Source organism: Cnephaeus nilssonii (genome assembly GCF_951640355.1).
Source record: "Cnephaeus nilssonii genome assembly, chromosome: 3".
Classification (NCBI taxonomy): domain Eukaryota; kingdom Metazoa; phylum Chordata; class Mammalia; order Chiroptera; family Vespertilionidae; genus Cnephaeus; species Cnephaeus nilssonii.
Window position 1 is genome coordinate 3,191,532 of NC_137074.1, and position 25,533 is coordinate 3,217,064.

The following is a 25,533-nucleotide window of genomic DNA, read 5'->3' on the forward strand; positions in this document are numbered from 1 at the left end:
TCAAATACAGAAGTCTGCAGGACTTGCATCTGGCGGGGCGGAGTAGCATCGAGTGTATAGAAGAAACAGGCTTAAAAAGTCACCAATATCTGCCTACAGAAACTCAGAATGTGTTTGCCTGGCCAATTTCTCTAACAGGTGGGCCCGCCTGAGGCAGGGAATGTAGTCACCTGCCTTCTCTATGATCAGAAGAGGTAAGAATTCAAGTTCTGATTTAAACTAAACCTGAAATGTCCTGGTTGGTGTATTGTCATGCAAGGAACCTGCTCTATTTACATCTTAAACATGTGAATGTGTGCCTCCTGCACACTCTCTACTGGGGATGTGCCCGCAACCAAGGTACATGCCCTTGACCGGAATCGAACCTGGGACCCTTGAGTCTGCAGGCCAACGCTCTATCCACTAAGCCAAACCAGTTAGGGCTGGAGTTATTATTTTAAGGTTTAAAATACAACATGGGCTTGGCTGGTGTGGCGTGGCTCAGTGGTTGAGCATTGACCTGTGAACCAGGAGGTCACAGTTCAATTCCTAGTCAGGGCACATGCCCAGGTTGCTGGCTCTATCCCCAGGAGGGGATGTGCATGAGGCAGCCGATCCATGATTCTCTCTTATCATTGATGTTTCCATCTCTCTCTGAGTCTCTCCCTTCCTCTCAGACATCAATAAAAAAAATATTTTTAAAAAATACAACATAGGAGCTAGGGACACCAACCTCCCACACAGTTGAAAATCCGAGTATAACTACTATTTGAATTGGCCAAAGTTAATTTAAATTAACTTCCCACCCACCTGGAGTTCTTCGGAGGTAGGTGACATAAAAACATTATGTCATGTATATTATTTTACATAAACGGATTAGAACAAAGTTGCGCCTGGTGGTTTTGACACCTATAGACTGGTTCTCTCTTTTTTCAAATGGTGAGTATCTGCAGTTCTTTCATCTCTCATTAGTTCAATGCAGCGTGGAATGAGGCTAGGATTTGAAAAATCTCACCATTTGTCAACTCTGATTTTGTAAAAACGAAGTTTATATCTTCATTAGAACATCAATTTTCATGAAAGTAATTTTTTTCTTGGTAAATGGTCACTACTTTAGTTTTCCTCTGCTTCCACTTTAAGACCATTCCCGAAATTGACCATTAGAGGATGTACATTGGGGGCCCTTGGTATGTGCCACATGGAGATGGAGATGGCTAGGCCAGACATCCAGCACCCCCAACTATTAAGGTACTAGTGTCCTGGGGCACGGATTCATGCACATTGAAAGGAAATTAATTAGAAGAAATATTTTAATATCGCTATATGTGTCTTGCTAATGAAAAGAAAATAGGATTCTACCGAGTCTCCTATCTACCTACTCCAGGACTTCTGTGAGGAGCAAATGAGATGAGGCATGGGAAAACACTTCACAAACATTTGGTTAAACTGTAAAATGTTTGCACCTGGCTATAAAGCAAGTCAGCTTCCTGGGCTGAAGAAATTCCAAGGAGGCTAGTCACTAGGGAGAGAAAGCTGGGCGTTGCTATGTGACGTCATTACCCAGTGCCCACAGCCACCGTTTCCGGGCTGGGCTGGGCTGTGGGCTGCATTTGGCACCATGGGGTCTTGGCAGTGTTGGCTGCGATTTGGTGGGGTGGGGCCTGTGTCCCACTTGGGGGAAACCAGGCATTGGTTGGTTGGCGCCAGGTCCGTGGTGCCATTTATTTTTAAATGGCCAGTGTGTCATGGCAGCTCCTGCGTTGAGCGTCTGCCCCTGGTGGTCAGTGCATGTCATAGCTACCGGTCAGACAGACGGTAACTTAGCCTTTTATGTATATAGCCTAGAGGCCTGGTGCATGAAATTCATGCACGGGTAGGGTCCCTAGGCCTGGCTGGCGATCAGGGCTGATAGGAGCCTTCCTTTGTTCTGCACCGCCCCCTGGTGGTCAGCGCACGTCATAAGGAGTGGTCGAACTCCCAGTCAGTGGAACTCCCAAGGGGACAATTTGCATATTAGCCTTTTATTATCTAGGAGGATTCTTGGTGATTTGAGAGAAGTGATAGATCCCCTCGGGAATCTGAGACAAACTATATATACCCTCTCTCCAGACACATACATCTATTCAAAAGGTTCTGTACAATTTATAGTGTACATGGTCCTCCCAGTCCCATCCTTCCCCTCCCCTCCCCCCAAAAAACAACACTTTCACGACTGCCTTGCCTCCAGGAGCCCTGGACTAGATCTGAAAATTCCTAAGCGATCTTAAGGGGTTAAAGGGGTAGAGGCCTCTACAGAAACTACAACCTCTGTCAACAGGTGGCACTGCTTGGGTTGGCTGGCCCTGCTTCCCAGCTGGTGCAACGGGGTGCTCAGGTGAACCACACCCTTCAAGGTGCCTCTCGCCCTGCAGCTGTCAGGCCAGGCTGGGCGGGTCTGAACTGGCCGGGTCCGAAGGCTCCTGAGAATGTCAGGAAGGCGTTACAGTTCATCTGTAAATATTCATGCTCTTTAGAGTTGACGAGAAGCCCCATTCCTGAGCCAGAGTGCACGGAACGAAGCTCACTCCGTGAATTAATTTCTTCACTTCGCTGATGCCAAGGGTCGGAAAGGTGCGGCGTGTAGGGAGGAGGCACCGTAACCAGGGCCCGAGCCTCCTGGGCCCACCTCCTGCAGAGGGTTTGGGTGATGGGAGGGAGGGGGTGAGCCGGGTGCCACGGGTTCTCCTATCTGTAGCTCCAAAGCCCCTCCTCAGGCAGGCTGACCCAATGGCCCATGGCCCCTTTGTCTGGGTGGGTCAGGGCCCGCCTCCCGGCCCCCTCCGCCAGGCGAGGTGCCGCCTCCTGGCCCGCCCCAGGTCAAGGGCCCGCCTCCCGCCCCGCCCCAAGCGTCCAGGACACGCCCACGGCCCTGCCCCACGCACAGGGCACGCCCTAGTCCCCGCCCCTGCGCGCCGAGGGCCCGCCCACCTGTCCCGCTCTAGAGCCAGCCCTTGGCCCCGCCCCCTAGACTCATCCATTGGCCCCGCCCCCTAGAGTCAGCCTTTGGCCCCGCCCCGCGCACAGCGGACCGCCCATGGCCCCGCCCCCGCGCCGCTGGCCCGCCCCGCCCCCCTAGAGCCAGCCCTTGGCCCCGCCCCACGCACAGAGGGCCGCCTCCTGCTCCGCCCCCGCGCGCGGAGGTCCCGCCTCCCGGCCCCGCGCCTCTCCCGGAGCCGCAGCTGCACCGGCTCGGGCGCGGCGCTTCCTTCGCGGTCCGGGCTCCCCGCTGGGCCGCCGGTGTCGTCCGCTCTTCCTGCCCCGGCCCGGCCGGCCCCTCCGCGCCGTCCGTGGGCGCGTCCCCGAGAAAGGCCGCTGCCGCTGCGGTAAGTCGGGCCTGCGCCCGCGGCCGCCCTGTGGAGCCGGGGAAGCCGGGGCGTCTCCCGCGGGCCCGCGAGCGGCGAAGCGGCGCGGGCGTCCGTCCCCGGCCGCGCAGGGTCCAGGCTGCGCCGAGGGGGCGGCTCTGGAGTGGAGGGGGTTCCCACGGCGCGACCCCGGCCCGCGCTGCCGCAGTGCGGGGGCGGCTCCCGCGAGGCTGCGCGTAGCTCCGGCCCGCGACCCCCGAGGGGCGGCCCGGGAGGCTGGGCAGCGTCCCCTCCTGGTCCCGCGTCTCCCCGCGGTGCCGGAAGTGCGGCCACGCCCTGGCCGGCAGGTGGAGGTCCGGTGGGCCCCGGCCCCTCCGTCCCTCACCTCGGCCTGCGGGCGGCGGGGAAGCTGCGCCTTTGCTTGCTGCGCGGTCCTCGTCCGGGAGGAGGGACCGGGAACGGGCTTTCCTGGGGAGGGAGGACCCCAGGCCCCAGGCTGCCCGCGGGGCGGGGCCGAGCCGCAGTGCGCGCACTCTGCCCGCCTGGCCCCGCGTCTGGCAGGGTTGCCGCCCTCGCGGGCGTGGGTGGCATGGAGACCGTGCCCAGGCCTTGCCTAACCTGGGGCAGCTGCCGCCCACTCGGGAAGACCTTCCTAGGGTGTTTTTGGTAAGGAGATGGAGGGCCCCCCCCCATCCTTCCCCATCCCGCCTGCTCCCAAAGTGTCTTCAAATTTTCCACAATTTAATTAGCACTCTGAAAGGCCACATTTAAAGAAAAAGTGCCCAGAGTTGGCTAAACCAGGTAACCAATTGCCCACGGGTTTCTGTGCGGAGACTGAGGGTCAGTATCTGCTGCTGAGTGTTCTTGCTCTTCGGACAGCGGCTGTCATTTTTCAGTTTTCATCTAACTCGGAAATGTGCCTTCATGTAAACATCTTTACAGTGAACTTCTTTAGGATCTGGCAGTAGATTTTTCACTTGAATTTGTGTTTTGTTTTTTAAAATATGCCTTTATTGATTTTTAGAGAGGAAGGGAGAGGGTCAGACAAACATCAGTCGGCTGCCTCTTGCACTCCCCCTACTGGGGATTGAGCCCGAAACCCGGGCCCTGATCAGAAATCGAACCAGTGACCTTTTGGTTTATGTCAATGCTCGGCCATTGAGCCACACCCATTCGCTGGGCGAATTTGATTGTTTTGTTTTAAACGCAGATCCTGAATCAGCAGGTTTAGGGTAGGCCTAAGAGTCTGCATTTCTTTCTTTTCTTTTTTAGAAATATATTTTATGGATTTTTTACAGAGAGGAAGGGACAGGGATAGAGAGTTAGAAACATCAATCAGCTGCCTCCTGCACACTCCCCACTGGGGATGTGCCCGCAACCAAGGTACATGCCCTTGGCCGGAACTGAATCTGGGACCCTTCAGTCCACAGGCGGACGCTCTATCCACTCTTGAGCCAAACCGGTTAGGGCTGATTTTGTTTTTTTAAAATAAATTAAGCATGTGTAAGGCGAGAGATTTTCTGCTGACATTTTAGATTTTCAGGCAGATACATCTGATGAGATACACTTGTTTAAGTGACAAGTCTTTTGTTTATTTGTTAGTAGGCTGTAGAACTCTTATCAGTTTCATGAGCTAGCCAGTCCTGCACAGAAAAGTTATTCAGGATAGATTACAAGATCATTATCGAAAGAGCTACGTTAAGGGTTGGCCTCTTCCTTTTACCTGTAGCACAATGTAGTGAAGGCTCTGTGGCTTTGAGCTGACCTGAGCTGGGATCCTGGAGGGCCTGATTCCCAGCATCCTCATCTGGAGGCCCATGATACCCATGTCACAGGACTCTTGTGTGTTACATGAGATAAATGCATGCATAAATGATGGATTTACCAAGCCCACCCAGGAGACTTCCTTAATAGCCTAATATTGAATGCCCCACATTTTGAAATAAAGGAGCTTGCTTGAATGACTTTCCAAACTTTTCAACTGTGCTGTTAGTTACACTGAGTAGCTCTTGCTTCTTATAGCCAACCATAACATTGAACTGCTCCAGTTACCTGCCCTTACCTGGCCGACACCCTCCTTGCCCTGAGCACACACCTGGTCGCTGACAAGGCTCTCTACCTGCTAACTAGTCGCCCATACCTGTGGACTTCAAGGACCCCTGAAGGCAGTTGGCTTCCTCGTCCTTTCCTCTTGCCAGTGTTACTGTTACTGCCCACCCTCCCTCACTGTTTGTGCCACGTTACATTGAAATGATGTATTGAGGTATTTCCTCGTTTATTGGGCTGTGAACTGTGAGAGTGGAACCCAGTCATAGTTCTTTCCCCAGTTCTTAGACACAATATAGTGAACAGAGATTGCAGTGGTTCAGAGGCTGGATTTCAGACTTGTAAATCTCTTGCGGGGGGGAAAAGTTAGGGACTATATGGATGTACTGACTTCTTACTTGGCAAAATAAACATCTACCATCTCTGGTTACCATCCTTACATTTTCAAAGTGTGAAGGCCATTTCAGAAAAAGGGGCAGGCCTTCCCAAGAATGAGTAGGCCGTCCTGGGGTGTGGTGCGTGTGCATAGTACAGTATATTTCTGCAGAGAGGCCCAGCATGTGCAAAGGCCCTGTGGTAGGATGAGTCAGTTTTAGGATAAGCAGAGTGCCTTGAAGAGAGAGGTAGGTGGGGCCTTGTAGGCCACGCGGTGAGTGGGGAGGGGTTCGGATTTATTGTAAGTGTAATGGGAAGAGTTTAAATGTGATGGGGATGTGCTTTAATTCATGTGAAGAGGATTCTTGGAGCACTGTGTGAAAGTGCATTGGAGGGGCCAGCGTGAAGGGGAAGCATTCGGAGGCCTCTGCAGGCTTGCAAGGGGGAGGAGCGTGCACAGAGGTGCAATAAAGGGGGAGAGAGAGTCCACAGGTGTTTGGGGAGAAGAGCCAACTGGATGGGCGTGGAGTGTGGCAGGTGGAGAGAAGGAAGAGTCGGAATGTTGTCAGAGGTTCCATGGATGGGGGAGCCACTTTCTGAGGAAGGAGCATGCTGAGCAGATAGAATCAAGAGCTTTTAGAAAACAGCCTTAACAGCATAACATTCATTCACGTGTACAATTCAGTGATGTTTAGTAAGTTTGCAAAGTTGTGCAGCCATCGTCATAATCCAATTTTAGCACATTTCCACTTCCCTAAAAAGATCCCTGTGCCTATTTGCAGTTACTCCCTGTTCCGACTCCCCGCCCTCGGCAACCACCAATCTACTTGCCGACTGAATAGATTCAGCTACTCTGGGCATTGAACACAAATGGAATCATACGTGGCCTTTTGTGACTGGCCTCTTCCCCTAAGCGTGTATTTCCCAGGTGCATCCTTCCTGCAGCCCATACCAGTACTTTGTTCCTTCTCACTGCCCATCAGGGGATAGGGCCCTTCACTGGGGCCAGTAAATGCAGGCGGCTAGGCCACATTTTGCTGAGGGACACCTGAGAGTCTGCTTTGGGATGCACAAGTTGGAGACACCTGTGTTACATCCAGGTGGAGGGGTCCAGTGGACATTTACATGAGTCTGGGCATCTGAGGGGAGGTTTGGGCAGGTGTTACAAATCCCGGGGTCATTAGCATGAAGATCATATTTGTAAGTTACAGGAATGGGAGATCACGAAGGGTAAAGAGAGAAAGAAAGAGGACCGAAGGCTTGGTGCCAGGAATGCCAACCTTTCCATATCTTGTTGAGTACTTTTCCAGAGTTCTGATTTGTTTGAATAGACTGACGGGTTGACTTTCAGATATTGTTAATAGGAAATATTTGTATTTCAAAATGTACATATTGAAGGCAGCCTGGAACCTTACAGGGTCCTGGATGTGTAAGCCTACGGAACAGACAAATACACAAAGCTGCCCAGCCCTGGGGTTGGACCTGGCGCTGGACACTGGAGGGAGGGTGTCCTTTTGTACCTGTGAGCCTCTGGAGTTGTAAATATAGGATACTTCACAGTTCAGCAGTAAGTGCTATCAGACTTTTTAATGAATAAAAACAAAGCAACATAAGCATGCGTGTGTATTGTGTACATTACATCGCATAAATGATGGGAGTTTACACAGTCAGGTCAGGGCAGCCTTCCCTGTTCCTTGTTTCCTTTCGTCACAGTGGGATAAAATAAAGGGCAGTGGGTGCTGTTGGAGTTGGGATAGATCGGCTACATCTTGGGCTTTGTAATAGCTGCAGGGGTTCATACATAATGAATGGATCTAACCACAGGATAAAAGAATCCAGCGAAGAATATTCAAGGGCAAGGAGAATAAAACGACGGTTGCTTGGGCCCTGGTGTAACCACCCCACACCCAGACTCCACTGGCCTAAAGCGGTCAGGGCATCACCTGGTGGGTGATTGCAGCGGAGTAACTGAACAGGCTGTCAGGTGCTACACTCTTACAGCTCAGGGTTTTGTTACGTTTTTCCCCCCACCAGATTTTCTTTGAGAATATTTCCAATTCTCTGTCCTAGCCTAGTTGTAGAGGGTTGGACTGCCAAATAGCTAATTTCCTCAGGTTTTATAAACGCCCTACAATCGGAGGGGCCATCTGCATTCACTGTTCCCCAGTGGGAACAACATGTATCATCCAATTTGTGAGTTTCCCTCCTAGAATTATTTTGTCAATGAAGTAAAACCCGGGCATTTTGCTTCTGCCTGCTCCGTCCCTTTGTCCCGCTCAGAATGCAGGAGGCAGGAAGTGTTTATCTTTTATCTACCGTAGTGCCTGGCCCAGAAGCCCTGCTAAATATTTGAATTGGATCACCTGCCCCGTGAGATTGTGGACGGACACCTGTCCTCGGTAGCTCTGGGCTGGGAGCGATGGGTGTTCTTGAACAGCTGCCTCATTTGTTTATTTTTGCTTCGCTTTTAGATACTTTCTCCGCTGTGAGAATGTAAGATGGATCCAGAAGAGCAGGAACTATTACATGACTACCGATACAAAAGTTACTCTTCAGGCATTGAAAAGGCTTTAAGAAATTTTGAGTCCTCCAGTGAGTGGGCGGATCTCATCTCTTCCCTGGGCAAGCTCAACAAGGTATGTGGGCGGAGCGCGTTTGGATTGCGCGGAGGCAGGACACCGCCGTCCTTTTACTTTTTTCAGGGACTGTCTTTCTGTTACCCCACTGTTAACCTGTCCCTCCTTCCAGCTTTTTCCCTGAGCATAGCATTATAGTGTGGACATTAGTAGACTAGCCAAACAGTCCTTTCTCAACAATGAAATTGCCCAATCAATCATTCAAAGATGGATTATTCTCTGTGTACTGCTTAGGATTTATATGGCTTTTTCTTCTTAGGTTTACTTTTAAGTAAATATTTTTCTTGATTTCATAGAGGAAGGGAGAGAGCGAGAGAGAGGAACATCAATGATGAGAGAGAATCCTAGATCGGCTGCCTCCTGCATGCCCCCTATTGGGGACCCATCCCACAACTTGGGCATGTGCCCTGACTGGGAATCGAACCGTGACCTCCTGGTTCATAGGTCAACACTCAACCACTGAGCCACACCAGTCAGGCTTTGGTTTACTCTTTTGACCATTTTTCTGCTGATTGGCAACTCCTGGCAGAATAAAGGATGAAATAAATATTGAAATCTACCTGGAAATTGTGTGTGTGGATGAGGAAAAGAGTTCAGGCCTAGGAAGACCCAAACTGGTCACGTGCGGGCTTGACTTTATGCCCTTGATGGGACCGCTGTATTTTCCCATGCTGCCCAGAAGGAGTAATGGCCAAGTGCTCAGAGGACCATGTGACTGTAGGTGGAGGGTATCTGGGCTCCGTGGCTGTGGGGCCGGGACTCCTGGCTGGGATACCTGCCTTTTGAGCCCAGTGCCATGTGGGAGTTGGGGGGTCCCCAGGTCGCAGACACTGGGGACTCGAACAAACCTCACTAAAGAGAAAGGATTTCGCCAAAACCGGTTTGGCTCAGTGGATAGAGCGTCGGCCTGCGGACTCAAGGGTCCCAGGTTCGATTCCAGTCAAGGGCATGTACCTTGGTTGCGGGCACATCCCCAGTAGGGGGTGTGCAGGAGACAGCTGATCGATGTTTCTAACTCTCTATCCCTCTCTCTTCCTCTCTGTGAAAAATCAATAAAATATATTAAAAAAAAAGAGAGAGAGAGAAAGGATTTCTCCATCTACCTCTTCTAGGTATAGGGCGGGGAGTGAGGGTGCCAGCAGGCTGACCCTGGTGCAGTGCCTGGCAGCAATCCACAGCTGCCAGGAAGCAGCTCCCCGCACTCCCCCGGGCTGTCGGGCGCGCAGATAGGCAGTGATTACAGGTTGTGCCCGGAAGCTGTGTGTGTCCTGCAAAGTGTGTTTACAACCTGTGGTTGTGGCTGGGCGCTGGCCGGATGCACGGATGTCAGAAAAGAGCAAGTAGGAGCCTGGGAGCTGGGTGTAGAGCTCTGGCTCAGGAACTCCCAAGCTGACACCACACTCGCTGTCGTGCCTGAAGGTGGCTTCCTTTGTTGGGAGAAAGGGAGAGGCGCTGGTAGGATTTAGGTGTAGCAGGTTCTTCCAGATGTTTCCATGTTTTAGTTCTCGACTCTCCTGGAATCTAAAGACAGCATACTGATTTTTGGAGGGTGTGTGTTCATTATTTTTATGTTGAGGTAAAGTTCACCTAACATAAAATTTACCATTTAACCATTTGAGACTGTATTGTTAAAGGGATTTCAGTACATTCACAATGTGGATGCCTAGTTCCAGAACATTTCACCAGCCCTGCCCGCCACAGCCCCACTGAGATGCTCTCCGTGTCTGTGGACACAGAGAGACGGAATGATACAATAGGTGGCCTTCTGTGCCTGGCTTCTTGCAGTTAGCATGTGTTCATGTTCATCCAAGTTGTAAGATGTATCAGTACTGTATCCCTTTTCATGACCAAACAACATTCCATGGAAAGGATAGACCACGTTTTGTCTATCCATCCGTTGGTGACCTTTAGGTTTCCACCTTGGGGCTATTTAGTGCTGCGATGAACATTTGTGTACACGTTTTTGTTTGAGCACCTGTCTTCCCTTCTTGTGGGCATATACCTAGGAGTGGAATTCAAATGCAGGTTATCAAGTACAGTTGCAACCCTTCTTTAAGGAGCTTTTCAAGCATTGGCCATTCATTCATTCATTCATTCAATAGGTGCTTGAGCGCCTACAACATGCCAGTACTGTCTAGGTATCAGGGTACAGCAGAGAACACGGGAAGCTGGGTGATAAACAAAATACATGGGATCTTAGCTGGATGAATATTGTTGGAACAGTAAGGAGGGAGGAGACAGTAAGTGGGGGGATGGCACAATATTAAATGGGTTCATCGAGGAAGGCCTTGCCGAGAAGGTGCCATTTGACCAAGTTCCGAGGCTGTGCAATGTCTCAGGCCAGGGAGGTCACGGAGCAAGCGAGGGGTGGGAAGAGCACAGGAGATGAGGCCACAGCGGCAAGGGGCGGGGAGGCTCCTGGTCTGTAGGTCCTTTAAAGCGAGCCTGACAGTAGCCACCGAGTCCACAGGGAGCCCTGGGAGCTGAGCAGAGGGCATGGCCTGGCTTCCCGCCTGAGTTGCTGGAACCACTTCCAGCTGCTCCCTGGGGCAGGAAACAGGACGGGTCGGGAGACGGGAGGGGTCGGGGAGGCACAGATAGGGACGCCACAGAGCTGTCCCCATGAGGAGGTGGTGCTGTGGGGCAGGTTTGGGTTCCAAACAGACTTCTCAGGAACAGCTAACAGGATTCCTTGTGGATAAGATGTGGGTATAAGAAAAAGAGGAGTCAAGTGCGGCTCCCAGGCTTTCTCCCGGGTTTTCAGCTTGAGGAGACGCAAGGATGGGGTGGGGAGACTGGAGGAGCTGGCTCTGTGGGTGGGCAGGAAGATGGGGTCACTTTGGAAGGGGTTAGTGCAGTGGTCGGCAAACTCATTAGTCAACAGAGCCAAATATCAACAGGACAACGATTGAAATTTCTTTTGAGAGCCAAATTTTTTAAACTTAAACTTCTTCTAACGCCACTTCTTCAAAATAGACTCGCCCAGGCCGTGGTATTTTGTGGAAGAGCCACACTCAAGGGGCCAAAGAGCCGCATGTGGCTTGTGAGCCGCAGTTTGCTGACCACAGGGTTAGTGTGATCAGGTAGATGTGTGTAGGCAGTTGGATGTGAGTCATAATGAATAAAACACCACTTTTTGTTCTAGTTGGTACCCAGTTCTCTATCCCACTACTGTGTCCTCTTTGCTCGAGCTTCCTGTCCTGCTGTGATTAGGCAGTGAGTGGGAACAGCCCCCGTGAAAAATTGACAAGATATCGGTGGGATGAGGGTGACACTGTCCCTACCTCAGCCTGCCTGTGACGGGCGACACTCAGAGAGAGCGTACTGTGTGCTGAGGACCTGCCATGCGTTACTGTGTAATCCTCACAGCCTGTCTTGACATTGGTCTCGGTCTAAGCAACTTGTGAAGGTCATGGCCAGCAAGTGGCAGAGGGAGGACTCAGACCCTGACTGCCTGGCTGCAGAGCCCAGCGCCTGAGCTTCTTTCATGTTCGTGTCTGCGAGGCTCACCGAAGGGACAGGGTTCACCTCTGTGTAAGGGGCACTGTCTCATCATCCCAGCGAGGTGGCTGCCGTGATTGCCCTGTTTTACTGGGAAGAGGCACGTGCCCAGTGTCATGTGGCTGTGACTTTTATTGGTTGAGTGATATCCTCCAGACAAAAATAAGTTGAGGTCCTAGCGCCCAGTACCTCAGAAGGTGGCCTCATTTGGAGATGGGGTCTTTCCAGAGGAAATCAAGTGAAAATGAAGTCATTTAGGGCGGGTCCTGACCCAGTGTGATTGGTGTCCTTGAAAAAGGGGAAATCTGGACTCAGACACGCATCGGGGAAGGCAGCATGTGAGGATGAGGGCAGAGGCTGGGTGAGGCAATGATGAGCCAAGGAACCAGAGCTTGCCAGCTGACCGCCGGAGTGAGCCCCCGGAGCAGAGCCTCCCTCAGCCTCGGGGGGAACCAGCCCTGCCCACACCCGGACCTTGGACTTCGGGCCTCCAGGCTGAGGCGCATTTCTGCTGTGCGTGCTGTGTGGTGCTTCGTCACAGCCGGCCTGGCAAACTGGCACAGGAACAGGACCAAGGCACGGACACCTGGGCGCTGGGGACACGGACTCAGTGCGAAGTTCCTACTCTCGGGCGCCAGGCGGTGGTGGCAGGAGGCGGACAACAAACAGAAATGTGGTGTTGGGTGCTCAACGCTAAGAGGAAAGTAAACCAGGAGGGAGAAGGCCGGGTGCTAGCTGAGACAGAGATGGCTCTGATAACGTGACATTTGAGGTTTGAGCAGAGGCCTGGATGCAGTGAGTGAGCTGCTGGGGAGGCCATCTGGGGCCGGGGCCTGGGTCCAAGGTGCAGTGGGGGGGAGGGCGTGGCCGGCTGAGAGGTGGCAGGAGGAGGAGGTGCCAGGCCGGTCTCAGGTTTTGTTCTGGGAGGGCAGGAAGCCGTGGAGCTTCAGGAAGGTTTGGGGCAAGGTGAGTGCTGCCTCACCTGGTGGGAGAACCCTCAGGCTGATGCCTGTATTGCGCCCCAGCCTGGGAGTGTCCGGGTGCAGCGGGCAGCGTCAGCACCAGACCAGTTACTGGATGGGGGTTGAGAAGGCGCTGGAGGGAGCAAGCCTTAGTGATCGCCTCTGCGTTCAAGGCCACCGGAAAAAAAATAAAAATAAAAGGGCACCTGAAAAATAAAAAGGACACTTGCTAGGAGTTGATGTGAATAACGAATTTTCTTAAGGCTTTAGTGAGGGTTAGAGTTCTTGGACTCATATGTACACAAAAGCTCAGTGAGTAAATTGGTGACGGATAATAAGACATCTTCAAATGCAAATGGAAACAGTGCTGTGGTCTACAAGGGTCAGGCCAAGATGCTGATGAAGACACCGAAGCTCAGACTTGCTTGAGGCCTCCCAGCCCCACGGGCAGTATTTCAGCTGAGCCAGGGCCGCTCGGAGGCCCCCATGGGGGTCAGGGGTGAGGGTGTGGATGTCAGGGAGTGCTGAGCAGCTGAGAAATGTGTGAAATGTAAGTCTGGGGACATGGAAAGCGTGCCACCAGCCATCTCTGTTTCTTCATGGGAAGACGGGGAACACGGTGACCAGGGTGAGGGTGAGAGGCTTTTACAGTCTGCATGCTCTGGTAAGTTCCGGAGGGACAGAGTAAAGAGCAGTATTGGAACCTGTGCTGTAGGTGGTCTGTGAGAAGCGTGTTGCTTCCCCGCTCTTAACCAGGAGGTTGGGGGCCATGGTGCTCCTGTCGTGTGTGCATATGTGTGTGTGTATGCGCGCACACACACGTGTGTGGGTGTTCAGTGTTAACCCTGACGCACTGGGCGAGTGGAGACGGAATGACGCTCCCACGACCTGCCCGTGGTAGGTGACGGCACTCTTTCTGTGTGCGAAGCCAGGTGGTCAGGTCGCTTGTGACGGGCTGCACAGCTGATGAGAGGTGGGCCCGTGTCCCTCATCACGTCCCCCATCGTGTCCCCGATATTGCCTTTCTGGGTTCTTCCTCCCGAGTGAGACCAGCAGAGCGCCCCTCCACAGCCGAGCCAGCAGCTAACTGCTCCGCGTGGTGTGTGAGCTGCCAGGCCCCGGGCTCCGGCAGGTGGTTACGTCCAGATGCTTAGTTAGTACAGCTCGTGCCCACCACCGCTGTGCCCGCCTCCGCGCCTGGCCTGGTCTTTGCCCAGAAAGTGCGAGTCAGTATTCACTGCGACAAGGTGAAGCTGATTCAAAAGAAGAGCTTTAAAAAGGAAACAGTGTATTCTGACGCAGCTGTCTGAGCTGCTGCCGAGGCTTCAGAGCCCCTGGATCTGGGACATGGCTGTCGGAACCTGCTGAGTGGACTGATCGGGTGCCCTGCGTGCACCATGGTAACAGTGACATTTCAGTAGCTGACGCTTCTGAGGAGGCAGCGCCTTGTTTACAGGGGAGTTGAACACGGTCAGTCCCCAGTTAAACAAGAGCTGACCTCGCTGGCTGCCTGTGCACCCCACCCGTGCTGTGCCTGTTTCTCCAGCTGTCACTCCCCCCACCCCGGCCTGGCAAGGTGGCCAGGCACTGCCGCTTCAGGGGAGGCAGGCACACTTAGCACCGGTGCTGGCCCCTTTCATGTGGGAGGCCCTGCCAGTCCTGTTCTCTTTCCATTCCTTCTGGAAGGTGGCCCTGCTGGTGGCCCGTGGCGAATGCTTAATGAGCGTTCCAGCCGCTGCCACCTGGCCGGTCTCACTCACGTACTACTTTGTTTTCGTGGCAGGAAACACGCATCCTTACAAAGCTGGCCGACTTCCAGAAGGAAGCCAGGCGGTGTTTGCCATTTGCTTGATGGGGATGCTTTTAACTGGCGACGAGCACCTGGCGCTCTGAGTCAGCCCTCACTCTGCTTGGCTCTCTCCTAGGGAAAGGGAACATTTACCCTTTCATTTCACAGGCTAACCCAGTGGTCGGCAAACTCGTTAGTCAACAGAGCCAAATATCAACAGTACAACGATGGAAATTTCTTTTGAGAGCCAAATTTTTTAAACTTAAACTTCTTCTAACGTCACTTCTTCAAAATAGACTCGCCCAGGCCGTGGTATTTTGTGCAAGAGCCACACTCAAGGGGCCAAAGAGCCGCATGTGGCTCGCAAGCCGCAGTTTGCCGACCACGGGGCTAACACAGTTTAGAATCAAACACAGTTCCCCCGCCCATGTTGTAAAACTATCTTTAAAATTTTTGTGACATTTTTTTAATATATTTTATTGATTTTTTACAGAGAGGAAGGTATCTTTAAAATTTTTTAAATTGTGATAAAATATACAGTTTATCATCTTAACCATTTTACGTAAAATATGCACAACATAAAACTTATTGAATCAGCTTTTGAATCATTTTAAGTGTATTGAATTACTTCTTGAGCCCATGGTCTACCCTTTGGGGTTTTTTTTAAAATATATTTTATTGATTTTTTACAGAGAGGAAGAGAGAGGGATAGAGAGTTAGAAACATTGATGAGAGTGAAACATCAATCAGCTGCCTCCTGCACACCCCCCACTGGGGATGTGCCCACAACCAAGGTACATGCCCTTGACCAGAATCGAACCCGGGACCCTTGAGTCCGCAGGCCGACGCTCTATCCACTGAGCCAAACCGGTTTCGGCCCTTTGGGGTTTTTATGGTGTTTCTCACACGACCGTTCTGGGCCTGCTACAAGTCCCGAGAGGGTCAGACTGGGTCACAGTAAATCAACAGGACCAACGCCGTCTGGGTGGAGCCAGTCAGACACTTCCTGGTTCTATTAATGAAGCCCGGGTGTGGTTCAGGCCTATTTTTTCAAACTTTTATTGTGTTTTATCATTTTGTTTTGCTGAGCCCATGAATCCAGTGAGGTTAAAAATACTGCAATTCTACCTTAATGATAGATAGCTCCAGAAATGCTTTTAAACTAGTGTAGTCCATGAGCGAAAGAAATAAGGAAGTTTAATTTCCTGATTAATTATAGTTTCTCCTTTCTGTTTAGATGTTTAAAAAGTGATTTTGGGAACATGGCCCTTTTTCCTTCCGGATTTATTTGTTTTCCTGAGGTATTTATTCTATAGTTGAACAACATGTCTCAAAAAAATGTTAATATGCATCATTTTTATCCAGTGGCCAGTCACTTTGGGTTATTGGTTTCCTGAAAAACACAACCCAAACAATGGAACTTCCCCAACCATGGAACCGTGCTCTCCACCTTTCTTCCTGGGGAAGGGTCCTCCCAGCCAAGTGAGGGGACAGAGCCTGGAAGGAGAAAGGCAGGGGCAGGGCTACAACAGCTGGCGGGGGGGGGGGGGAGAGGGAGCCTCTGCAACAGCTGGAGGGGGGAGGGAGCCTCCGCAACAGCTGGCGGGGGAGAGGGAACCTCTGCAACAGCTGGAGGGGGAGAGGGAACCTCTGCAACAGCTGGAGGGGGAGAGGGAACCTCTGCAACAGCTGGAGGGGAGGGAGAGGGAACCTCTGCAACAGCTGGAGGGGGAGAGGGAACCTCTGCAACAGCTGGAGGGGAGGGAGAGGGAACCTCTGCAACAGCTGGAGGGGGAGAGGGAACCTCTGCAACAGCTGGAGGGGGGAGGGAACCTCCGCAACAGCTGGAGGAGGAGAGGGAACCTCTGCAACAGCTGGAGGGGGGAGGGATCCTCTGCAACAGCTGGAGGAGGAGAGGGAACCTCTGCAACAGCTGACGGGGGGGAGGGAACCTCTGCAACAGCTGGAGGGGAGGGAGGGAACCTCCGCAACAGCTGGAGGGGGAGAGGGATCCTCTGCAACAGCTGACGGGGGGGGAGGGAACCTCTGCAACAGCTGGAGGGGGGAGGGAACCTCTGCAACAGCTGACGGGGGGGAGGGAACCTCTGCAACAGCTGGAGGGGGGAGGGAACCTCCGCAACAGCTGGAGGGGGAGAGGGATCCTCTGCAACAGCTGGAGGGGGAGAGGGAACCTCTACAACAGCTGGGGGGGAGAGGGAACCTCTACAACAGCTGGAGGGGGAGAGGGAACCTCTGCAACAGCTGGCGGGGGAGAGGGAACCTCTACAACAGCTGGAGGGGAGGGAGAGGGAACCTCTGCAACAGCTGGCGGGGGAGAGGGAACCTCTGCAACAGCTGGAGGGGGGAGGGAACCTCCGCAACAGCTGGAGGGGGAGAGGGATCCTCTGCAACAGCTGGAGGGGGGAGGGAACCTCCGCAACAGCTGGAGGGGGAGAGGGAACCTCTACAACAGCTGGGGGGGAGAGGGAACCTCTACAACAGCTGGAGGGGGAGAGGGAACCTCTGCAACAGCTGGCGGGGGAGAGGGAACCTCTACAACAGCTGGAGGGGAGGGAGAGGGAACCTCTGCAACAGCTGGCGGGGGAGAGGGAACCTCTGCAACAGCTGGAGGGGGGAGGGAACCTCCGCAACAGCTGGAGGGGGAGAGGGATCCTCTGCAACAGCTGGAGGGGGGAGGGAACCTCCGCAACAGCTGGAGGGGGAGAGGGAACCTCTACAACAGCTGGAGGGGGAGAGGGAACCTCCGTAACAGCTGGGGGGGAGAGGGAACCTCTACAACAGCTGGAGGGGAGGGAGAGGGAACCTCTGCAACAGCTGGAGGGGGAGAGGGATCCTCTGCAACAGCTGGAGGGGAGGGAGAGGGAACCTCTGCAACAGCTGGAGGGGGAGAGGGAACCTCTACAACAGCTGGAGGGGGGAGGGATCCTCTGCAACAGCTGGAGGGGGAGAGGGAACCTCTGCAACAGCTGGAGGGGGGAGGGATCCTCTGCAACAGCTGGGGGGGAGAGGGAACCTCTGCAACAGCTGGGGGGGAGAGGGAACCTCTACAACAGCTGGGGGGGAGAGGGAACCTCTGCAACAGCTGGAGGGGGGAGGGATCCTCTGCAACAGCTGAAGGGGGAGAGGGAACCTCTGCAACAGCTGGAGGGGGGAGGGATCCTCTGCAACAGCTGGAGGGGGGAGGGATCCTCTGCAACAGCTGGGGGGGAGAGGGAACCTCTGCAACAGCTGGAGGGGGGAGGGATCCTCTGCAACAGCTGGAGGGAGAGGGATCCTCTGCAACAGCTGGGGGGAGAGGGAACCTCTGCAACAGCTGGGGGGGAGAGGGAACCTCTGCAACAGCTGGGGGGGGAGAGGGAACCTCTGCAACAGCTGGAGGGGGAGAGGGAACCTCTGCAACAGCTGGTGGGAGAGGGAACCTCTACAACAGCTGGAGGGGGGAGGGATCCTCTGCAACAGCTGGAGGGGAGGGAGAGGGAACCTCTGCACCAGCTGGAGGGGGAGAAGGAACCTCTGCAACAGCTGGAGGGGGAGAGGGAACCTCTGCAACAGCTGGAGGGGGAGAGGGATCCTCTGCAACAGGTGGCGGGGGGGGGGGGGGAGGGAACCTCTGCAATAGCTGGAGGAAGGAGAGAAGAAAAATTCAGTCAGAGCAGCAGGTTCTCCCTCACTGGCCCCGCCCCAAAGTGCACAGAGTTACGGGAGAGAGCACCTTTCCTTAATGGCACCCAGGGTTGGGCCGTATTCCGCGTCAAGCGTGTTTTTGGGATGCTGCTCAGTGCTGCTCACATAGAATGTGTTGTGTGTTTTTTTGGGGGGCACAACCCTATTTCCTCCGTGTGCTGTCCCTGGGAGCAGGAGCGCAGTCTGGGGGAGTCCAGGGCCGGGGGCACGCTGAGTCTTCTGCACGGAGAGCATTTCCACCTGGAGATTCCGACTCCAGTCCTACGACGCGAAAAATTGTCGTCATTCAATGTGACTTCTGAAGCCTGTGCTGGAAGTGACACGAGTGACCCCGCTCACCTCACTGGCTGCCAGGTCGAGGCTCAGAAGGGCAGAGAAATGTGACAGCAGTGGGCACAGCCCCAGGCGAACAGACACTTGGGTATCTCCTTTCCACCTCAGGTGACCTTAGCACTCACGGAGCAAAGGTCAGATTTGGACCCCGGCTGGTGTGGCTCAGTTGGTTGGGTGTCATCCCGTGAACCAAGAGGTTAGGGGTTCGATTCGCCATCAGGACACATGCCCAGTTTGCAGGCTCTATCCCCGCCCCGGTAGGGGAGCATGTGGGAGGCAAAGCCAACAGCATGTGTTTCCCATCACCTCCGCCCTCCATTGTTGGTTTTTTGGGATTCTTTGCATATAAGCACATTTAAATATTCTGTTGGCTTTACCTTTGTTTTAAGATATTAGACTCTGAAAAATAATGTTTCAAGGTAAATCTCTAGTTTATCAATTTTTTTAAGGATTTGTTATTGATTTTCAGAGAGAGAGGAAAGAAGGGAGAGAGAAAGAGAAACATTGATGTGAGAATGGAACATAGGTCCTGCAAGCGCCCTATCTGGGATTGAGCCTGAGACTGGCATATTCCCCAACCAGGAATTGAACTGGCAACCTTTCATTGCAGGGGGTGATGATCAACCAACTCAGCCACACTAGTTTATCTATCTATGTATATAAAAGACTAATATGCTAACTCAGGGGTCCTCAAACTTTTTAAACAGGGGGCCAGTTCACTGTCCCTCAGACCGTTGGAGGGCTGGACTATAGTTTAAAAAAAACTATGAACAAATTCCTATGCACACTGCTAAGTCGGCTGCTAAGCAGGACAGGCAGCGGCGGCAAAAACACCCGGCGGGCCGGATAAATGTCCTCGGCGGGCCGCATGTGGCCCGCGGGCCGTAGTTTGAGGACCCCTGTGCTAAGTGTTCATCCAACCGGTAGCTAAGACGCACACTGACCACCAGGGGGCAGATGCTCAACGCAGGAGCTGCCAAGCTGCAGTGACTTGGCAGCAATGGTTCTCAGGTGACACACCCCGAAACTAGAGAGGAGGGAGCCCGATTCCTTGCAGGGCCGCGCAATTCCACCTTTGGCCGTGGGTTATGTTGCTGCTGGGGCACTGTCGGCCCTGAATCTGGTTTACTGCACACTTGTGTTTGTGTTCCACACCCTTACGACAGCAACTTTGCAGAGTGCCCTCTCACACTCCGGGACCCCTCGGGGGATGTCTGAGAGCTGGTTTCGGCCCGATACACTCAGGCCAGGCTGAGGGACCCCACCTGCCGGAGGGGACCCCCCCCTCCTCACTCTGCAGATGCCCTTCAAGCCACGGTGTCACCCCAGGTGCGGCCCGGCTGGGAAGAGACTGTGGGAGGTTGGCTCCAGGGCGTGTCTGGCCTGTCAGGCCCAGTCTCACCCCGCCGGCCACCTTCTAATTAATTTCCTTTCAGTGTGCACAAATCTGTGCACCGGGTCACTAATTTTTTAAAAATGTAGTTTATTGAACTTGAGAGTTTAGTTAGACTACAGGCTTCTGAAGAAAAATACTCTTTTCCTTCTCGTCCCTTTACCTCCTGTGAAGCCTCAGTGTTTATTTTAGAGGAGGGATCATTTGTTTGTTGATAAAGCTGTTGTGTCCTAAGATGGTCCGGGGGCCAGCGGCCCTGACTCACGGCAGAGTGCAGTTGGCGTTGCCCGAGTCTGCCACTCCCTTAGGCACAGAGGGCTGAGACGACAGAGGGAGGCGGACGTGTCCTCGAGCGGCCGGCCGCCTGTCAGACCGTTGGGCAGGCAGTTGCTGGAACAGCATTGTGAGTCGGTGGCAGGCGTGCACGTGGAACCCAGTGGAGGAGAAACTGGATGTGGGAGGGGACCATTCTGCCTCCGCGAGGGGCTCTGAGCTGAGGAAATCGGCAGGGGTGGGAGGAAGGCCTTTCGGCAGAGGGGCAGCCAGGGCTGCCAGGGCTGTGTTGTTAGGGTGAGAAGCTGAAGCGGCAGGAGGCGTGCCGTGGTCGAATGGCTGGTTTAAGGAGTGTGGACTTCACCCTGTCGCCCTTCAGTCAATATTTGTGTGAGTGCGTCCGCCATAGTGACAGACATGCAGTATTGTAAGCCTGAGTCATGAGGACCCACCCGGCCATGGTGCTTAGCGCCTGGATGGTCGGCGTTGACCGCTCACACCCCGTAAGCACACACCAGGGATACATTAGCACAGGCAGGGCCCGGGTCCTGCTTGGGGACATGAGACCCTGGAGCCAGCAGGGTCCTGTGTTCCAGTCTTCCAGGGACTGACTGGGGAAGGTGCCAGGAGTCACAGCCAAGGGGGTCCCCACCCATCTCTTCGGGGCACCACCTGGCTGTGAGGGGCCATTCAGACTCCTCCTCTCACTGGAGTGCAGGGGCATCCAGGGAGCAGTCTTCCCGGGGACGGAGGTCACCTCGCCCCACATGGAGTGCGTGTGCCTGCTCTGTGTAGACGGCCTTCCCCAGGGAAGAACACGCCTCACGGTGCACAGGTGCTCACGTGTGGCCTGACAGTGACAGTCACTTGGAGGGAGACAGTTTTCCCTTGCCCTCGAGTCCGGAGCCTGCCTCATCCCCAGCATTGCGGGGGCGTCCCAGCATCATGTGCTGGAGCCTGGCTGGTGCTCCAGGCCCTCCGTCCAGTCACTCTGTTCTGTTCTGTTCTGTCTCGTCTCTCACAGCCACCTGGGCCTGCTGGTGTCTCCCATTGTCAGCGTCACCTTCTTCCTCGTGCATCTCTCTTGTTTTCCAGGCTCTTCAGAGCAACCTGAAGTATTCCCTGTTGCCACGACGGCTCCTCATCAGCAAGAGACTGGCTCAGTGCCTGCACCCTGCCCTGCCCAGTGGGGTGCACCTGAAGGCCCTGGAAACCTATGAGATCATCTTTAAAATTGTGGGCACCAAATGGCTGGCCAAGGATTTGTTCCTGTACAGGTACGCCAGCTCCCCCAGGGCCCCCTTTATTACCCAGTAACCCGTGTTTCGTTCACAAGATCAGTGAGGGATAAACTGCAGAATTCAGAGGGTGTGCAGCGGTCACCAGGAGAGAGGGCCACCTCCCGGAGCCCGTCCTCCAGGCGTCTCTCTAAGGGTGTGGTGCGTGCCTGCCCGTGGCCCCCTCTGTGCTGGCAGCGGCCTGACCGTCTCAGGACAGGCAGGTGTCTGCATCTCCAGCTTAGACGCCGGCGGCTGCCCATCTGGAACTTCTGAGCGGGTCTCACTCACCCTCTCCCCTCTCCCCTCTTCTCCCCAAAGCTGTGGGCTGTTCCCGCTCCTGGCGCACGCGGCCATGTCGGTGCGGCCCGTGCTGCTGGGCCTGTATGAGAAGTACTTCCTGCCCCTGCAGAGGCTGCTCCTGCCCAGTCTCCAGGCCTTCGTCATCGGCCTGCTGCCCGGCCTGGAGGAGGGCTCGGAGATCTACGACAGGTGGGTCTCAGTGCGCCACGGCTCCCCCCACCTCTGTCCAGGCTGCTGTGGGCCAAGCCGCTGGCGTCTTGTGTGAGGATCTGGGGGAAAGTGCAGAGATGCACGAAGCAGGGGCAGGTGTGGAAGTGGGGCCAGCCGTGTACATATCTGGTCCGGTCTCAGCTTGACCAAGTACCGTGTTCTCCTGGGAGCACCTCCATTTACGGGTGGGGAGGAAGGGAAGGTTTCCGGGTCTCATAGTCCGAGTGACAGGATGGGGCTCTGACCCCTGAATGGCAGATCCGAGTCCTTCCTGCCACACTAGGCTGCTTGCCAATAAGAAAACCAGGCCAGCCCTAACCGGTTTGGCTCAGTGGATAGAGCGTCGGCCTGCGGACTGAAAGGTCCCAGGTTCGATTCCAGTCAAGGGCATGTACCTTGGTTGCGGGCACATCCCCAGTAGGAGGTGTGCAGGAGGCAGCTGATCGATGTTTCTAACTCTCTATCCCTTTCCCTTCCTCTCTGTAAAAAATCAATAAAATATATTAAAAAGAAAAAAGAAAACCAGGCCAGGTCTCCTTGCTGGGCAGGGCATGAAAAGGTGATGCTTAGCAGGGTAGCTGGACGCATTTCACTTGGAGAAATTTGTGAAGCTGACACGGCAGGCGTTTCAGTCCCTGCTTGGGCGGGAGAGAGCAGACCCATTCAGGCTGGCGTGTACACGCTGTCCTGCTTTTCTGGAGAACTGATGGGAGGCTGTTCCCACATGAATAGAGCGATCAGCCTCTGTTCACGTGATCGTTTTCAGGGCCCACGTGCAGCCCGACCGGGAGGCTTAGAAACCTCTGGGCTGGCAACGGTTTTCATGTGATTACACACCCACCACTCGTTCCACGCCAGTCCCTAGTCACCCCACCTTTGCCTTGGTGTTGGGGCTGCCCGGCAGGGGGAGGGGGGTACAGGGGTGGAATCAAGGAATTGATCCAGGGTCTGCTAGCCAAGGGAACCAAATAATCAGAACGGCATGAGGGCGTGTGCTAGTGACCAAGGGTGATTTAAGTCACCAGGATCTGTGTGGAATTTGAAGCCTGACCATTTCCAGCTGTCACATGGAGTGGGCGGGGGCAGCTCTCAGTTCTGGGGGAGAATCACGTGTACAGTGGGTGGGGTCACTTGGATCTGCTGCCTGAGGAGGCAGTCTGGCTCCCTGCCATTTCAAAGCCTGACCACCATGCCCAGTGGCTGCCCATGATGAGGTGAAAGGTCAAGGTCACAGAGGGGTCAGCGAGAGGACCTTTACCAGGCTCTGTCTCTTGACTCCTAGACCCAGGCTCTTCCTAGAGGTTCTGGCTCATTCATGTTGACCAACCAGGTGTGTGTGTGTGTGTGTGTGCGCGCGCGCGCGCGCGCAAGTGCTTTTTCCATTATCTGACAGATGAACACCAGTTCACAAAATGTCCTGCATTTAAAAAAATCTGTAAGCATGAATGATAGAAGGGTGTCAATAGTTGGGGTGTTTCTGTGTGTTCTTAGTTGAGAAATGGGGGTTCACTATTTTTTCCTAACACTGTGGTTTCCTGACATTGAACCCAGAGCTAGTAAAGCTGCATTTGTCACTGAGCAGACGGGCTGGGACAGGAAACCAAGCCCAGTGTCTGCAGCCCCCAGAAGTTGTTCAGCACCAGCTCTCCGAGGGAGATGCTGGGCGAGGGTTCTAGAATCTCTGAGCCGTACGTCTGGGGACAGTCATTGAGGCGATCGCACAAGATTTTTTTGTCACTGTATCCCTGTCTGTTTGAGAGAGTTTGGCAGCTGTTTCTTCAAAGTTCTCTGGAATTGAGCCGACACCACCAGCAAGCACTGTGCAAGGACACGAGGGGGGTGGTGGGTCACGGTGTCATGTTGGCAGAAATGCAAGGGGGTGAGGCAGGCTGGGGCTCAGGCAGGCGGGTGACCCACAGTGTCGTGTTGCTGGTTTGTGCTGGTTAGTGAACCGTAGGAATGGGAATTTGGGCCAGTGTTAGGCCTTAGTGTTCACGCTGGCTTTCTAACCCCTGATGCCTGCACACTGCTCCTGGCCAGAGTTCCTTTGTTAAGAGCCCGTGCAGTAGTAGCTGCATAGCTGTGGTGACCTCGGTGCTGCGGTGACCTTGACCCTGGTCCTGCGGTGACCTGGGTGCTGCAGTGATTGTGACCTGGGTGCTGCGGTGACCTCGGTGCTACAGTGACCTGGGTGCTGTGGTGACCTGGGTGCTGTGGTGACCTCGGTGCTGCGGTGACCTTGATGCTGCGGTGACCTTGATGCTGCGGTGACCTCGGTGCTGCGGTGACATCGGTGCTGTGGTGACCTCGGTGCTGCGGTGATCTTGGTGCTGGGGTGACCTAGGTGCTATGGTGACCTCGGTACTGCGGTGACCTTGACCCTAGTGATGCAGTGACCTGGGTGCTGTGGTGACCTTGGTGCTGGGGTGACCTAGGTGCTGTGGTGACCTCGGTCTTGGGGTGACCTAGGTGCTGCGGTGACCTCGGTGCTGCGGTGACCTTGACCCTGGTGCTGCGGTGACCTGGGTGCTGTGGTGACCTTGTGCTGCGGCGATGTGGCCTGTCACAGGCTGCCTGTAGGCCAGGAAGCTGTAGCTCTCAGGAAGTGTGTGTTTTAGCAGATTCAGTGACAGTGGCAGGTGGACAAACACAGAAAGACGAGGGCAGCAGCTCAGAGTAGTGATTTCCATGGCCAGGGAGAGCGAGCTGGCCATTCCTGGAGCAGCACAGCGAGACGTGGGCACGTGGGGATCGAGCCCGTAAACTGAAATCTCTTGTCCACAGGACAGACGCTCTGCTCCTGAGACTGTCCCTGGTGGTCGGCAAAGAGGTGTTCTATGCTGCCCTCTGGGGGAGTGTCCTGGCCAGCCCGGCCAGCCGCCTGCCCGCCTCGCTCTTTGTGGTGGGCCACATCAGCAGGGACGTGCCCGGCAAGGAGCAGAAGCACATGCTGGGGACGGATCACCAGCTCACGGTGGGTGCTGGCTTCTCGCTGGGGGTGTGGGGCCGCTGGGCACGCAGTCACGGGCTGTCTCTGGGGCCACAGAGGGATGTCAGTGGAGTCCGAGTGTGTGTAATGATGAGCAGCTGAGCCAGACGAGGTGGGGGTGTCCCCAGGTGCAGGGAAGCCCAGGATGGCGGTGCTTGTGTTTAACATGCATTGCGGTGTGTATATTCGGACACGTGTCGTTCGCAGGCGAGGGGGCCCTGCAGGAGGCCCTGCTCTTCAGCAGACGTTAGGGGTGAAGTTCCCGAGAGCCTTGCACAGACTCTGCTGTTCTATAAAACCCTGCTCGCTCCTCTGCCGCCTCCCACTGCCCGCTCCGCAGGCTCCTCCTCTGGCCACCGCCTGGGTCCCACCCCAGCCACCTCTCTAACCTAGACTGTCGGGTTCCCCTGGTGCCCGTCCC

The 25,533-nt window shown here is 54.5% G+C and overlaps 1 protein-coding gene across 5 annotated transcripts in view; it reads left to right on the forward strand.

Annotated features, from left to right (window-relative positions):
* The first annotated feature begins 3,171 nt into the window (after window positions 1–3,171).
* Window positions 3,172–25,533, forward strand: part of DOP1B (DOP1 leucine zipper like protein B) — a 64,673-nt gene continuing 42,311 nt past the window's right edge. For all 5 annotated transcript variants that reach the window (XR_013813320.1, XM_079766655.1, XM_079766657.1 and 2 more), the window contains exons 1-5: window positions 3,172–3,341; window positions 8,213–8,377; window positions 21,429–21,610; window positions 21,932–22,102; window positions 24,908–25,097. Coding sequence is in view for 4 of the 5 variants with exons in the window: in XM_079766655.1 (XP_079622781.1) it covers window positions 8,240–8,377; window positions 21,429–21,610; window positions 21,932–22,102; window positions 24,908–25,097 (681 nt within the window). In the remaining variant the exon portion in view is untranslated. The remainder of the gene's footprint in view (window positions 3,342–8,212; window positions 8,378–21,428; window positions 21,611–21,931; window positions 22,103–24,907; window positions 25,098–25,533) is intronic.